The sequence below is a fragment of the Marmota flaviventris genome, chromosome X, assembly GCF_047511675.1.
Source record: "Marmota flaviventris isolate mMarFla1 chromosome X, mMarFla1.hap1, whole genome shotgun sequence".
NCBI lineage: Eukaryota > Metazoa > Chordata > Mammalia > Rodentia > Sciuridae > Marmota > Marmota flaviventris.
The window spans coordinates 45,371,129-45,386,445 of NC_092518.1; the positions used below are offsets into that span (position 1 = coordinate 45,371,129).

Below are 15,317 nucleotides of genomic sequence, written 5' to 3' on the forward strand. Positions count from 1 at the left end.
GCTCACCAAATAATAAAACCCTTGGGTCTCTGTAAGTTTTGTACAACCTGCTGCAGTTTGTTCTCCTTGAACTAGATGAGGCTTCTTCTGCCACTGTGATCTCTCTCACCATCACTATATCTAAGAACAGATCCCATTGTGAAAAGAAAAAAAAACAGACTCATCCCTCCCCAAATTCCTAGTGGCTGATGTTCTCTCCTAACTGTAGGGAAACCAACTTTGAAGGAGGAAGTTGAGCCAGTGGTGGAGGCAGGTGGGCAAGCTGGTAGGGCAGAGATGGTTTTCTGGAGAGTCCATTTGGATCTTTTCTCCAGATGTCTTAATATGTGCTTAAAGAGTTTTTTTAAGTTTGAAAAAAACTCCATTGTGAAAAGTGAGTTATGAAGAGTGCTCTTTATTTGAAACCTCCACAACACAGACGCCAATCTTGTCTCGCATTGAATCATTAGCTGTGCACATCAACACATTCCAAGCACAAATTAAGAAATGCAAACAGAACAAAAAAATATATATATATATAATTTTTCCCCTATCCAAAGGTTTCAAGTCTCAATGCAGCAAATCCTTCTGAACACAGAATCTGAGGAGCACACTGTTCAAACAGTTGGGACAAACAGGTCCCTGCAAAGGCTACTGCCTTTGTTAACACATGGGGCGGGGGTCATGGACGGCATGGAAAGGGGAGAGGAGGTGAGGAAAGGAGAGAGGAAGAAAAGAGAATGAGCAGGAAAAGGGGAACAGGTATGCATTGGGGAAGATGGGGTAGCTGGGACACACACATGGTGAGTTGGTGGATTTCATTTATTGGTTTTTGACATTTTCTTTCTGGTTCTTTTTAAATTTCCCCCCTCCCCAGGTCCAACAATGGTAGAAAAACCCCACAGAGGTGGGCAGGGCCTAATTAGGCCAGCCCAAAGCCTTCAGAGCACTCCTGGATGGCCAATAGTAGCATGTGGCGGAGCTTCTCAAAGCTCTCATAGGCAGGCAGGTCCAGCTGATTAAAACTAGGGGAAAAAAGATCAGTTTGTAAAGAATGATATTCACTAAATCCCTGTGTTTCTACTGGCCCATCTTCCCTGAGGGAACCTACCCTACTTACTCTTCACTTCTTGCTAACTCTTTGATTTTGTCCTAGCCTGGTCTTCCTCTTTCTAATATGACTCCAATACAGGTTATTAGGCACCAGAAATATAAATCAGACCCTTTCACTCCTCCTTAAAACCTCTAAGGAGATATTCAGGGTCACTAGTGATCTGACCTCTGCCCAGTTCTTTATCCCTGCAACTCCTCCTTACTCCAGTCATGCAGAGCTCCAGAATGTACTATTCCCTCCTGTGTGTTCACCTACCAATGTCAAATACCCTACTGTGAGTCTAGCCCATCCTCTCTTCTCAAACTATCACCTTCTCTGCAGAATCACCAAATTGTGAGTTACCTAAGGTCCAGAACTGGGCCAGACTTGTGTTCCCAGCCTTGGGTAGGGGCATGAAAGTCTGAGTCTGCAACTTCAATGTGGATGCTGAAAGAGAGAAATCAAACCTTCCCTCTTACCATGTGTGAGCTGAAGGCAGGCGATCTGTGGACCTGTCATCTCGATGGATCTGAAACTTCTGAATGCCGTTCATGCCTTCAAGGGCAGCAAAACCTTGCAGGGGCACCTTGGAAGTACCGGTGACAAACTGGAGGAACTTGGCACGGTCAGCTTGGTCAAAAGAACGCAATGCTCTCCAGAACCACTGGATCTGCAGGATTGGAGAGAAGCTAGTATTAGAAAAGAACTCCTAGGGTTGTGGTTGTGGCTCAGTGGCAGAATGTTTGCCTACCACAAATGAGACACTGGGTTCAATTCTCAGCATCACATTAAAAAAAAAGAAAAAGAAAACGAACTCCTAGAAGGTAGAGGAATGGAATTTGGAAAATAGAACTGGACTTGGAATCTTAGGGAAATCCCCTCCATGGGATTAGATTTAGTTCCTTCATTCATAAAACAGACATAATTATCACCTGAAAATACTCTCTTGAAGAATGAAAAATTAGGTACAGGTACATTGCCACTGACAACTCCCTTCTTCCAAGTGTACTGGTTTAGGGTAAGAGAAGCATGTGGAGAGGGATGCCAGCAGCAGCTCACCTGAATAGAGTTGGACTGGTACTTGTGGTACTCAGTGTTGGACTTTAAATCATCAATGTCAATGGTGGGCAGTCCTGATATGAGCAGTTCTAATTCCTGCTCAGTGAAGATAGAAATGAGGCGCTTTGGAATGATCTCATAGAAGCCTTCTAAGAAAGCTGCCAGCTGTTTGCGGATGGCTCCTAGAGAGAGAATAAAAAAGTCACATAGCTTATGAACTCACACAATTACTAAAGATCAGAGATCATCATTCTGGCTTCCGATGCTATTAGCATGCTGGTGGGTCTTGGCTGCTGCACCTACCACTCTGTTTTTAGGTCCCTATAAGAGTGAATAAAGTTAGCTGGGGATACAGCTCAGTTGGCAGAGTGCTTACTTTGCATGCACAAGGCCCTGGGTTCAATCCCCAGTACCACAAAAACAAAACAAAGCAAGAAAGAGTGAATAAAGTTAAACATTTTTGGTCAGGGTTTTGTCTCCCTTTGCCCAAGACATTTGTGGTTGTGTCATAGGAGACGAGAACAAAAACAACAACAAAAATTTAAAAGGAATGAGAGCTGACCTTTTCCCATACTGAGGAACTGGAGGTTTAAAGGACATTTTTCCTACCTGTCATTCTCATCTGGCACACCAGGTGAACATATTCCTTCTTATTTTCCTCTGTTACCAAGATGTTGGCCCCATTGGGTTTGAGGTCACGAACTTCACAGACTCCAAACTCTTGGACCTGGAATACCCCAAAACACCAGCCATAAACATCAGGATTGGGCTAGGATGTAACTAACACAGAGACTAGGGAACACATTGTCAAACTGCTTGCCATGTCCTGGGCAAAGATGAGGCAAGTCCATAGCAAAATGACTTTTCTTAAAAACTTATTAGCTCGTAACTTCCCTTAATACAGAAAGGCTAAGGGCAGGAATGAAGGAAATTATTATGTATTTTTTCTATAGTGTACTATATTCAGGGATAAAGAATTATATTGAGGCATTTTTAAAAGGGAAAAACTAACTAGGAAACATTTTGGATTATTTTATTAATTCTGGTTTTTCTGTCTGTGATACAAATACCCACTACTGTCAGCCTAACTGGGCACAGGGTATTGGGCTTTATGGAGATGTGTCCTTAGAACTGTGAGAGATTGCCCAGTGACAATGCCAAGGTGATCTCAACATGGTCTCCTGGACTGGCTGGGATGTGCTATGGTCACAATCTCCTGACCTACCTCAGTGCTGAAAGTGAGGTCGTAGCCAAGTGTGGAGACATCATTTTCCAGCAGATAAACTAGTCCCTGGTAGAAGTGGTAATCTTCACTCTCCATATCCGTGTATCTAGAAAAACACAAACAGGGTTATGGGTTGGTGGTGGGAGGAGAAGCAGCACAGGGATGGGATAAAAGTAAAGGACCTGACCCCGAGAGCTGAAGAAAGTATTAGGATTGCACCACTCCCTCACCTGACAGACTTGCCCAAGATGTGTTTGTAGAAGGATCGAGTAAAGTAGCACTCCAAGAGGCGGTTATCATATACAGCTTTGGCCACAATGCGTCCAACAAACTTGAAGTAGCTGAGGTGGTTGGGGTTGCAGTGGGAAGATGGATTGATGGTGTAGGTGACTCGATCACCAGGTGAGGTACGGAACAAGGCATACATAGGATTAAACATCTCTCGAGAGATAATCATATACCACTCTCGCAGGAGCCCCCCAGCATCCTGCCCTTCTTCTCCTTCAAATACTATATACCTGCATAAAAGAGCAGAAACAAGAACTGTGCAGAAAGCCCAGGACAGATGCATCTATTTGCATAGCATTATATGTGCAAGGGAGAGGGTGTGAAACAATCCGGGGAGTGTGGTGTCAGATGAAGAGGTGACCAGAGATTGCCAGGAGAACTCTGGGAAGACCCTCCGACCCTGTGTGATTACATGGATGGTATATCCAGGTCATAAGAGAAGAATTATCACATAACTCATCTCTCATCTCACTAGCTCCTGTGACACTTGGTATTACAGAATACCAATCTCTGGGGTGGTCTAAGTGGCTTCAGAATCACCAGTGAGCAGTTACCCACTTGGTGGAAGCCATTCTTGCATATAGTCTTCCCAACCCAAGGTACCATTTGCTTAGCAGGCTCCCCATTCCTAGTGTAACAATGGTGAAAGCTCTCACTGCAAAACCTCAGGTGTATCCTTACAAACACCAATGACTTTCCAGTCTGTTTAAGAATTGTGCAGTTCAGCCAAAGGGCCAATCAGCAGGCCAGACCCAGAAGATGGAAGATGATTCAGTGAGATACTATAAGCCAGATTCCTATTGGGGAGGACAGGAATTCCCTAATTGCCCTAAAGTTGAGGCCAGAATAAGTCACTGTCACTGTGTAGAAAGAGCCCTGCCCACACCAATCTGGTCTGTTCTCTGTTCTGGGCTCTTACAATCGATTCTTCATTTCTTCAGGGGATTTGCGATGAAGCTCACGATAGGAATCTTCAAACACATGATCACGGCGGACATGCACAGCCATGTCTTCTTTCCGCAGCCCCTCATCCAAACGTTCCAGCTCTTGGCGGAAATATCTTGGGAGGTAGGAAAGGAAGGAAAATAGGATTTGGGGTGGCAAATTTCCATTTGTTTGATCAGAATGAAAAACCCCAAATGGCACTCTCTCCATCCTCCAAACACTCTAATTTCTGCTCCCATGTCCAGTAGGTGGGAGAAGTAAGTCATCTGTTATTTGGTTGAAATTTTTTCCTATTTCCACTGAACAAGGGCTCACTGAGATTATAGCATGGGATCTCTGTAGCAAGAAGGTAAGGATGTGAATATGCGTATGAAGGAGGAGAGGCACAGGGATGATTCCAGAGGCACCGTCCAAATGTGTACTACAGCCATATGCACCCTAGCACAACTCCAAAGAATGGTATGGGACTTTAGAAAATCATGTGGTTAAAAAGTCATGTGGCTCTCACTTCACTGATGAAGAATGGAGATGGGTGGGGGAGGAATGGAGAAGGCCAGGGAACATTTAGGGTACAATGAACATCACAGCTGAGTCTCTTCCCTGCCCACCAACACCATTTCATATGCTACCAGCAAGAGAAACTTCTGGGCCTAGGAGAAACTTTAGCTCCTTTCTGGGAGAGGAGATACACATTGGGGAGTTCCTCTCCCCCACCAAACTCCAGGGCACATACTTGCGCTTGACATCAAAGTCGAGGACACGAATGTAATCTACCAGGACAGCGAAAGGCCCATCGGCAAGGTGGGTGGTGGACTGCCGTAGGATTTGGTTTAACACAGTGCGGTGAGTCTCTGAGGGGAAAAACAATAACAGGATCAGTATATCAAGAGTCTCAGAAAGGTGCAAAACAGTCCATCAGCAAGCAACTCTCATTTTAGGGGTCACAATTAGGAACCAGACAATGCCAGGGGCCAGTCCTGAGGTATGAACATCAATTTGAGCATTTCTATACCAGCCTGACTTGCCATGGATTCAGGATAAACTCTCCCCTCAGAGTAACATATAAGAGCTTCCAGACCAGATCCCTACTGAACTCTCTAGGGTCAATTTCTCCCATATACAAGATACAAACACATGCACACATTCCCTCTCTGCTGAACAGGCTAAGCATAAAATATATAAAACAACCCTGCATATAATAAAGCCTTTTGAATTTGGGGTGGTGGTGGTCTGAGAGTTCCCTGTACCTGCAAAGCGAAGGAACTTCTGTGTGTCAGGGGGTAGGCTTGAGGAGATGTGCATAGATGAGGGCTCCCGGGAGAAGAATGGGTCAAGGGAAGAAGGGGTGGCTGGGGTTAAGGGAGCAGGGGAGAGTGGAGGAGGTTCATCCTTGATGTGTGCCAGCTGGCTCTCACGGGTGTCCCGGACAGGAGGCTTGCTCTCCCGCTCTGTGGCATGAACCAGAAAGAAGGCCTCGACGGCAGGCTGTAGCACTGGGGGCAGAAATAAGAAGGAGGTGATGCTTTATTTTACAAACTTCAATATATAAGCTCTTTCACCTTTGTAAACAAACCATAAAAATATAGTATGGAGGAGGAAATAAAAAAAACTTGCAGCGAAATATAATGATAGAATAAAGTCACAGAGGCCGGACAAGGTGGTGCACACCTGTAATCCCAGCAGCTCGGGAGGCTGAGACAGGAGAATCATGAATTCAAAGCCAGCCTCAGCAACAGTGAGGTGCTAAGTAACTCAGAGAGACCCTGTCTCTAAATAAAGTACAAAACAGGGGGTATGGCTCAGTGGTCGAGTACCCCTGAGTTCAATCCCTGGTACCCCCCACCCCGGCCTGCAAAAGAATAAAGCCACAGTGGAAGTCAGCGTTTTATTAAGGGAAAAAAAAAAAAGGGATAGGCAACCAGTTATAAAGATTCCTCTGATTTAAAAAGTAAGAGAGACCCCAGCTCTTAAGAGAGAAATCAAATCATTTTTTGGGGGTATGCTGAGGATCAAACCCAAGGTCTTGCATGTACTAGGTAAGCACATGTTCTATCACTAAGCTACACCCTCAGCCCCAAGAGATAAGGCAATCTTTTCATGATACTGAGAGCCAGAGGGGAAAAAAGCAACTCTCCTTTGAAAACACAGGGAAACTGAGAGAAAGGACTAACTTGAAAGAAAGAAGCTTAAGCTGACAGAAAGGATCCCAGATCAGACTGGAGGGTGAGGGGGGTGGGGATGATGACCTGGGCCCTCAGAACACAACTCACCTAGCACCGCATGCTGGTCATGAGATTCCTCCAGTTCCTTTAAACACTCCCCCAGCATGTCCCACAGCTCATCCAGGCTCAGCTGCTCACTGAGCAGGGGTAACTCAGGTGGCCTCTCCTCTTTTTCCTTCTCTCCCTGTGGGGTTCCATCTGAGGCTACTGGGCACACAGAAGATAGAGTTAGAAGGCCTTCGAGGTGCCTCTCCAACTTAAGAGTTGTTTCCCAGCCCAAATGCACAGGCTACTAGACAGATCAAGTAGACTGGACTGTTGGCCACAGAGTACTGCTCACTGAGCAACATCTTAAAGCAAGGTCTAGTCCTGCACTGGATGGCATTTAATAAAATAACAAATTCGGTTCCTTGGTTACACTAGCCACATTTAAAGTGCTCACTAACCACATGTGGCTAGCGGTCATCTAGTTTAGTCTAGTCATTGCCACATTAGCTTTCAGAGAACCTGTGGATAAGTTACCTGAGGGCAATGCAACAACCGTGGAACTCTGGATGGTTGCCTTCCAGTTCACAAAGTATGTTTCAGGACATTATCCTCATTAAATTCTGACAGCTGCCCTTGGAATCAGGCTGCTTTCTCCCTAATTTTTTCCCCAAGGGACAGGGCCAGGACTTAGAAAACATCTTTTTGACTCTAGTTCTATGCCTTTTGAATTAGTCATCTTGTCCTGGGACAGTTTAAAACCTCAAGAAGCCATGGTGCAACAGATGGATCCCCACGGCTGGAATGTTTCCTGGTACCCTTTGGGGGCTTATTCTGAATTCTGCTCAGTAGCCAAGCAGCAAGACCAGCCTCATCTTCTGGGTGGGAGAGAAGCAACTGCTTCCTCACCAGCCCTTCCCCCCTCCCTCTCCCTTTCTATTCCCACCCCCACCACACCCTTGCCCTGCTTAGGCTTCTTCCTGACCTTTGCTTTTCATCCTCTACCCAAATCCTGACTATTCTTCAAGGCTCTGACAGCCCTAGGTTTGAATCCTGGCTCTGGCACTTGCAGATCGTGTGACCTTGGGTAAAAGAAGATGGATAGAGAACATGGGAATAATATCTACCTCCCAAAGTCCTGATGAATAGTCAATGATTTAATACAGCATTTAAAAAAACGGGTGTCCTATGAGAACACTATTCCACAGGAATGTGTTCAAACAGTGCCCAAAATTATTCTATGTACAAGTTTGAGAAATGTCACTAATAATAGCCTTTACCACGTGCCAGGTACTTCACTAAGCACTGTATATGTATTAACTCATTCAATCCTAACAACTGTGAATATCCCTATTATAAACAAGGAAAATGAGGCCAAGAAAGGTTTGCCTCAGACCCCAGAAGCTAATAAATGAAGGAGCCAAGACTTGAAACATATGCTGTCTCCATGTGTAATACCCTATCATAGTTTCTTTACTCCTAATCTCAGGTGTCCTTTGGTTTTTAATACTTGTTTTAGTATTTACAGAGACCAGTGTTCACTGGAACTGGATAACACTTGAGGTTATATATGCTGGGAACAGGAGATCCAGCAGATATTATATAAGACTGGCTCTCCCTTCTGCTGGGCTGGAAAGAGGAAGTAGTACTGACCAATGGACTGAGTATCTTGAGCACTGGGAGATGGCTGATCCACATCCATGGGCGACTCCTCTCTCCGGACAGATGCCTCTGACTGGCTAGACTCCGACTGGATAAAAGGGAGACAAGGCCACTTTATAAAGGGTGCAACTTTGCTTTCCTCTGGGATAGGCTAAAGGTTGACTCTTCCACCTCTTATACATGGAGTTTGGAAAGTGGCTTCCCATATCTGGTGAGAAAACTCTGTAGTACTCCAGTACCAAAGAATGGCTTTTCAACCGACTTCGCTGGCCTTTACCCTGAGCTTGCAAATGTTCCAAACAGCTCCTGGGATGCCTGCATCTCCTACACTCTACTCCCATTCCTATGCTCAGTCAGAAACATATCTCCTGGATACACATTTGAAATCTTCTTCCTGGACAGGTTGTGTGGGTGTGTAAACTCATATGGGCTAAAGGGAAGGTATACATGCTATTTGTTCAAATATGGGAGTTAATGTGACCTCTTAGGATGGATTATTTAAAAAGTCAACATCTGTCTATCAGATGATGGGAATGAGACTAGGCAGAAAAATAGCTACTTGTCTCTTTCTATTCTCCTGGAGTTACTGCCCCCAAATTCTAGGCTATGCCTGGTGTGCTCAAAAAACATATTGTATAACAGTAATTCCACATAAAGAAAAATCAGGCCCCAGGACACCTTTAATCCCTGAATTCTGAGATGGTAACTTGCATGTTCCAAGACAGAGACAACAAGAGCATGCCATAAAATACTCTGATTCTAGGGCTTTTACTGAAGCCTGTGCTGGGATCCCAACACTGAGCCAGCTACTTTTGTACCAGTGTCTAGGTGCCAAGGATTACAGAGAACAGATACAGAGGCCTGGGCAGAGAGATCAGCCATAAACACAAATGGCTGTGTGGGATATGTACCAAGCTTGGGGGACTTTCAAGAGTAGGATTCCTGAGATGCCTCTGATGTACCTGCATTATTCCATGAGACTGAAAAAAATCTTTACCCCACACCCCCCGCTCAGAACCCGACACTTAGCATTAGGCAGTTTGCAAAAGCGCCACTACTAAATGGATAGCTGGGAGTGGGTATGATAGCCAAGCTTTAAATCAAACCAAACTTCAAACCAAACCAATAAATCAATCAAACAGTAAAGGAAAACACCAACAGAAAATAACCCTATTGTCCAGAAGCATTCATATAGCAAACTTAAAGCAAAAGCATACAAGGTAAGGGCAATGGAACCCCACTGATGACATGGTGGGGGGAGGGGGAAAGACAAATGAATGAGGGGCCACAGGCATCATGCTAACCGTTGCTGCTTGTTGCTGTCTCCGCGCCCTTTGACCCTCACGTACCATTTGTATAATGGCATCAGCCTCAGCCTCCAGCTGCCGAACAGCTGCCTGGATGCTGCTAGCTGAGCCTAAACCGGAGGAACCTGGGAGAAAGAAAAAAGAGGAAGGCAACATATAAAATGTAGGAAGAAGGAATGCCCAATACTCTCTCCTATCTCCTGGGCTGCCACAGGGCATCTTGAGAATATTCATCATCAGGCACTAAGATCTACTGTTACAGATAGGACAGGGGGCATGGTGTTAGACAAACAGATGGTGGCATGTGAGGAGGGTTCTATGGGACAGGAGGAAAGGGGGAAATGATGTGGTAGGCTATGGCTGAGGCAGCATGGCTATAGTGTTTTAGTTAGGAGTGATCAAGGAAGCAGAAAGGAAGTGCACACCCAGTGAGTTAAATCTTATTCAGCAAAAGGTTGGTCCCCAATTTCCTTGCCAGATTCTATTCCCTTTAATTCCCACTTGCCTAAGCAATTTCCTATGTAGACAGCTTGAATGAGATATAAAATGCAGCCATCAACATTCTGACACTTATAAAAAAGGATTAGCAGTTTACTTTAGGAAATGTCAAAACAGGAAGGAAGCAGGACACTGAGCCCTGTCCTTCCAGGGATTCTGGGTTTTCCACCACCAACCGTGCCCCCAAACTAGACACTCTAGTTCCATACCTAGCCTGCCTGTCTGCTTGGCTTTCTTGTTAGCTCGGCGTGTGTCGTCCCGGAGCTGGATGATGACCTGTAGTACCCTCAAGAAGAACTTCTGAGTAGATGTCTTGGATGTCAACATGGACATAGAAGGCAGCTGGAGCTCCCGGCCACCCAAGGGTCGCTTCTGAGATGCCACAATTACCACATTCTCAGCCATGTCAAACCTGGATAGTATAAAGGTGGCTTGCGTACATTGACAACATAAAAGCATTAACAATTAACACCCAGAGCAAGTAGGTTGTCAACCAGGGGGGTAAGAAAATCTTACAAATAGGGCAAATCAGAAAAAAATCAGGTCAAGAATATATACAGGACTGATAGAAAAATTGCCCAGAGAAAGAATATAGAATAGGAAACCAGCAAGAGCCACCTTTCAGAATACCCCCGAGCCTAGCCCACAGCCAAAGTGGTGGTTTCCACCCACCTGCTCTGCATTTTGCCTTTCAGCTTGGTGGTCTGGGGCTGCTCTTCAGGCAGGCCATCAGGAGAAAGAGTTTCACACTGGGCTCGCCGTTGCTGTTCCAAATTGTATTCACGTAGTTCAGCCAGCAGGGTACCTGGGTAGATAAAGGAATTATCAAGTGTTCAGAGACTTCCCTAGTGCAGTAGCTGAAAGTCAAACCTTTCCAGAAAATCTGTGCAGGCCACCCTCTGTGCAAAGAACCCAGGATGAGCAGGAAATTTCCTCTGTTTAGTAGCTTTTTAAAAATTCAACAGCTCATTATGTGTGCTCATGATCAACCACATGGTGACTACTGACTTAGCTCGTCTCAGGAACCTATTCAATCTACACATAATGCAGCTTGATGTAGAAAAGAAAAAAAAAACACATCACTTTTGGAGTCACAAAGATCATGGTCTATTGTCCTGTATATTTCTTAAACTTACTGAGGTTTTGTGGTGACTTCAGATAAATTCCTTGACTCCATTCCCAGTTTGCTTATGCATCTTAATAAAGCGAATAATACTGCCTAACCTCTTAAAGTGGCTGTGAGAATGAATTGTATGGTGAAGTGCCTAGATGATATCTGGCCCACAGCTGTTGAATAAGCCAAGAAAGGTCAGAGACTGGAGGCCAAATTCTTTCAGGAAGAACCTTTTAATTCTAATGTAAAAAAGAATACCCTGGGTTATACACGCTAGCCAACTCATCTCAGCTTCAGAAACATTTGTGGGAAGACAGATAACCAAGTATAACTAAGTAGGGTGACAAGATTGAGGTTGTCACCTAAATGGTTGGGATGGGAATGGGAAAAGATCAGAGGCTCTTCATGTTGAAGTAAAATCTGGTTTTACTACTTCGTCCAATCACTATCATTCTGGGCTTTAGCTTTCTTCTCAGTAAAATAGGGAAGGCAATGTAAATAGATGATTTCCAAGTGTTAGAATTTTTGTATCACCAAAACTACACAAAAGCTGAGGGCATCGTTCTGCCTTCACAATTCCAGAGCCTGAATATAGTGCAGGCATATCTTTGAGATAGTAAAGCTGCCTTCACAGCCTCACTATGGGGCTTGTACAAGTCCTCAAGTAGGTTCTGTTGTTCCCATGCATTCACTTGTTCCTTTACTAAGCATGGATGGCCAACCACATACCAGAAACTAAGAGAGAGAGAGACAGAGAGAGAGAGAATGTGTGTGTGTGTGTGTGTGTGTGTGTGTGTGTGTGTGTGTATATGGAGGGAGAGAGGGAGAGAGAGAGAGAGAGAGAGAAGCCCAGCTTTGCTGTGCCTAGTGTAATCTAATTCACACTGGGGGATTGGGGAATGCTTCCAGAAAAGGAAGACACATAAATGGAAGGTTTCAGAAAGACAAAAGGCTTTATTCCTGTTATTACCTATCTGTTTACAAAGGGTATATCCCAGATGACGTGCTCCATTCAGTAGCAGCTTGAGAACTGTGTCGCGGGTCCCAGGGTCCCCCCTAGAGAGCTGTAGTAACACATTTGCTGCATCCTCCAGGCCTTCTTCAGAACAAGAGTGAGATGTCAACACCTGGGGAAAAAAAGGGGGGGGGGGAGGAGTAAGCCCCAAGCTGAGAATCCAAACCATGTCCAACCTATCTATCCTTTCTTTCAAACCTTGGCAGGTCATAAGAGCCTGGACTCACCTCCACAGAGAGCTGTAACTGGTTTTCAGTGAGGCCAGAGGATACCATCTTGAAGTCTGTAGCACTGCTGCCTCCATCACCCACTTTTGCTGGAGATTTGCTGCTTTTAGTAGTAGTAGACGCTTTGAGGAAACAGAACAACATAAGTCTCTGTGACACAAGCCAGACTTTGAAGTGGCAGAACCAAGGAACTGCTGAATTGCCCAGAGCTTCAAAACAGAAAAGTAGTGAAAATGAAAATCCACCTACCAGAGCCAAATCTCAATGACCTGGGAGGACCTTATTTATGCCTTCTAAGGTGACAACCCCGTGCATACTTTTCAACTATTTTCTTATCACCATAGCTACTCCCCCCCACATTCTTTAAATCCTACTTCTGCAGATAATTCTCAAGTTATCTGCTACCTTCCTTGGGATGATCTGGCTACCCTGATTCACACTGCATCCAGCCTGATTTTGAACTATATCCTATGAGAAGTGGCCCCCTCAACCAGGCCCAAAAGGCTCAGAGTTCATGAAGACAGAGGCTTTCTTTTTTTTCTCTTTTGGTGCTTAGCTTGGGAAACCACATTCAGTGAACACCTGTTGATCTTCACTGGAGTGTGTTTGTGTGAGAGGGAGGAAAAAAGAGGAAAAGAGAGATTCAGAGAAAACAAGGCAGATGAGGGTGAGAATGAACACATTGCTCTAATACATACAATCCATTTAGGGAGGATCACCTGGATAGGGGAGTGGGGGGGGGTGAGGTGGGAGACATAGTATACGCCCCAAAGCCCCCAGACTAAATCTAAACTTACTTGAAACAGTAGTGGTAGCAGTCGTGGGGGTAGTCACTGTGGTCGAAGCAGCTACGGTAATGGTGGAAATAGCTGTGGCAGCAACCAGAGCTGGAGCAGAAGTGACAGGGGTGGTTGCAGCAGGGGGTGTGGGTGTGGCGGTGGCAGTGGTGGTGGTAGAGGTGGTTGAGGTGGCAGTAGTGGTGGAGGAAGCACTGCTGCCAGAGTTAGCCTGTGCTTCCGACACTTTGTTTTCTGGGAGAGCAATTGAGATGAGAGAGAGGAGTCGGAGAAGTTTCTCCGTTAAGAGAGAGCTCCGGCGGATGACTGGGTGTGACAACATGTTCATGAGCTGCCCCAATGGGGAGGCCTCAAGGCTGTATGGGGAGGTTTCCCCCTCACCACCAGCGCTCACTGGCACTGACTTCACAGAGTTCTTGCCTTTCCGGCTGACATTCATGTTGTCCAGTTTTACCAGTAAGTCCCAGAAGTCTGTGCAAATGCCACTGCTAGTGGACTGTGAGGAGCACGGGCTGCAGGCCTGCTTACTGCCCCTCTCCCGATCACTCTCACAGTTTGTTTCTTTGGTCCGCTGCTGTGTGAAGTGGCTGGGAAACACCTGCCAGGAAAAGAAGGATAGGCTTGGTCTAGGGGGTCTCTATAGAGGATTAGCCCTCCCAACAGGGAAGGACAACTAGTTCCCACACTCTCCTCTCCTTTGGATAGCTAGGGTAACAATGGGCAAAGGGCATACAGTTTTATCCAACAGATGGTGAAGCAGCCTAGAGAAACAAATAAGGGCTTTGTGCAAGACTGAATAGCAACTTGTTTGAGACTCCACACTTTTTGCACAGTGCCTGGGACAAGGTAGGTCCTCAATACATGGTAGCAATGTTTATTATTCAAAGAACAGTGACAAGATCAGCACTAAGTTCTAGGTCCAGCTCCATCACTTCTAATCACATGACAAAGCCACTAAAATGTTCTGAATTCCAGCTTCTTCATCTGTAAAATGAGAATCACACCGCAGACAGCTGCTTTGATGACTGAATGAGATAATGCATAGAAATTACAAGATTAAAAAAAAAACCCAAAATTATTTATTGGACAATTTCCCAATACAGAAACAATATAGGGCTTGACATAAGACTTGTGTCCGGATCTCAACCAGGCTGTTGCTGCCACCCCTCTCCCATTCCCAGGGATTGGGTTCCTTCAAGCTCCTCACCTTGGCCAATTGAATCAGTGTGTCCAGAACATGTCTGCAGACAACAGGAGCAGCCTGGGGATGGATGTGGACAGTGGAGCCACTGCTTGCATGCTTCTCTGTATGTTTGCGCCCCCCTGAACGCTGGATTTGGAATATATTAGTCCTACAGCCTAAGGCAGCATCCATGGATACTGAGAGCCAGGAAAGCTGATTGGAGCTCTTGGACTCCATCTTGTGAAGTAGGTCCAGGGGACGGTTTTCATGGCTGCTTGACCCACAGCTCTTGCTTGACTTTTTGCCCTTTTCCTCACTTGTGGAGAGCTTGGGTGTTTCAATGCATAACTCACTCTCACTGCTGCGTTGCAAGATGGACAGGAGGCTGCGGATCACCCAGTGGCGGGTCTGGGCATGATAGCAGAGATTTCTCAGTACTCGGTGTAGGCGGCTAGTATTGAGCTTTGGCTCATCCACGAAAAGTAGGACCAAGAGACAAGATAGGGCTTCATGGTCCAGAAGAAGCCGTCCTCGGAGGCGGAGAAGAGTGTCCACATTACTGCCAGAAGGCCTAGAAAGAGAGTATGGTTTCTGAGTAACACTTAAGCTAGAACTCTAGGATAAAACATAAGCCCAGGGGAATGGAATATGCTGGATATCTCCAGGAAGACTAAAGAAGGGATGGCGTCCACAACAATGTGTCAGCTGTATATGTACT

At 45.5% G+C, this 15,317-nt stretch overlaps 1 protein-coding gene across 11 annotated transcripts in view; it reads right to left on the reverse strand.

Annotated features, from left to right (window-relative positions):
* Positions 1-374: 374 nt before the first annotated feature.
* The window catches only part of Huwe1 (HECT, UBA and WWE domain containing E3 ubiquitin protein ligase 1), a 144,142-nt gene continuing 129,199 nt past the window's right edge, over positions 375-15,317 (reverse strand). For 8 of the 11 annotated variants that reach the window (XM_071606515.1, XM_071606518.1, XM_071606517.1 and 5 more), the window contains 18 exons: positions 14,624-15,170; positions 13,417-14,014; positions 12,620-12,741; positions 12,348-12,504; positions 10,936-11,068; positions 10,473-10,675; positions 9,763-9,890; positions 8,450-8,546; positions 6,860-7,018; positions 5,837-6,082; positions 5,323-5,440; positions 4,564-4,704; positions 3,587-3,874; positions 3,357-3,462; positions 2,741-2,858; positions 2,132-2,313; positions 1,552-1,742; positions 375-1,004 (listed from right to left, as the gene is read on the reverse strand). In XM_071606515.1, coding sequence (XP_071462616.1) covers positions 902-1,004; positions 1,552-1,742; positions 2,132-2,313; positions 2,741-2,858; positions 3,357-3,462; positions 3,587-3,874; positions 4,564-4,704; positions 5,323-5,440; positions 5,837-6,082; positions 6,860-7,018; positions 8,450-8,546; positions 9,763-9,890; positions 10,473-10,675; positions 10,936-11,068; positions 12,348-12,504; positions 12,620-12,741; positions 13,417-14,014; positions 14,624-15,170 — 3,637 coding nt within the window. In that variant the 3' untranslated portion in view covers positions 375-901. Of the gene's footprint in view, positions 1,005-1,551; positions 1,743-2,131; positions 2,314-2,740; positions 2,859-3,356; positions 3,463-3,586; positions 3,875-4,563; positions 4,705-5,322; positions 5,441-5,836; positions 6,083-6,859; positions 7,019-7,764; positions 7,879-8,449; positions 8,547-9,762; positions 9,891-10,472; positions 10,676-10,935; positions 11,069-12,347; positions 12,505-12,619; positions 12,742-13,416; positions 14,015-14,623; positions 15,171-15,317 lie in introns of those variants that run through there. The other 3 variants (XM_071606516.1, XM_071606514.1, XM_071606519.1) reach the window with 3 other exon arrangements.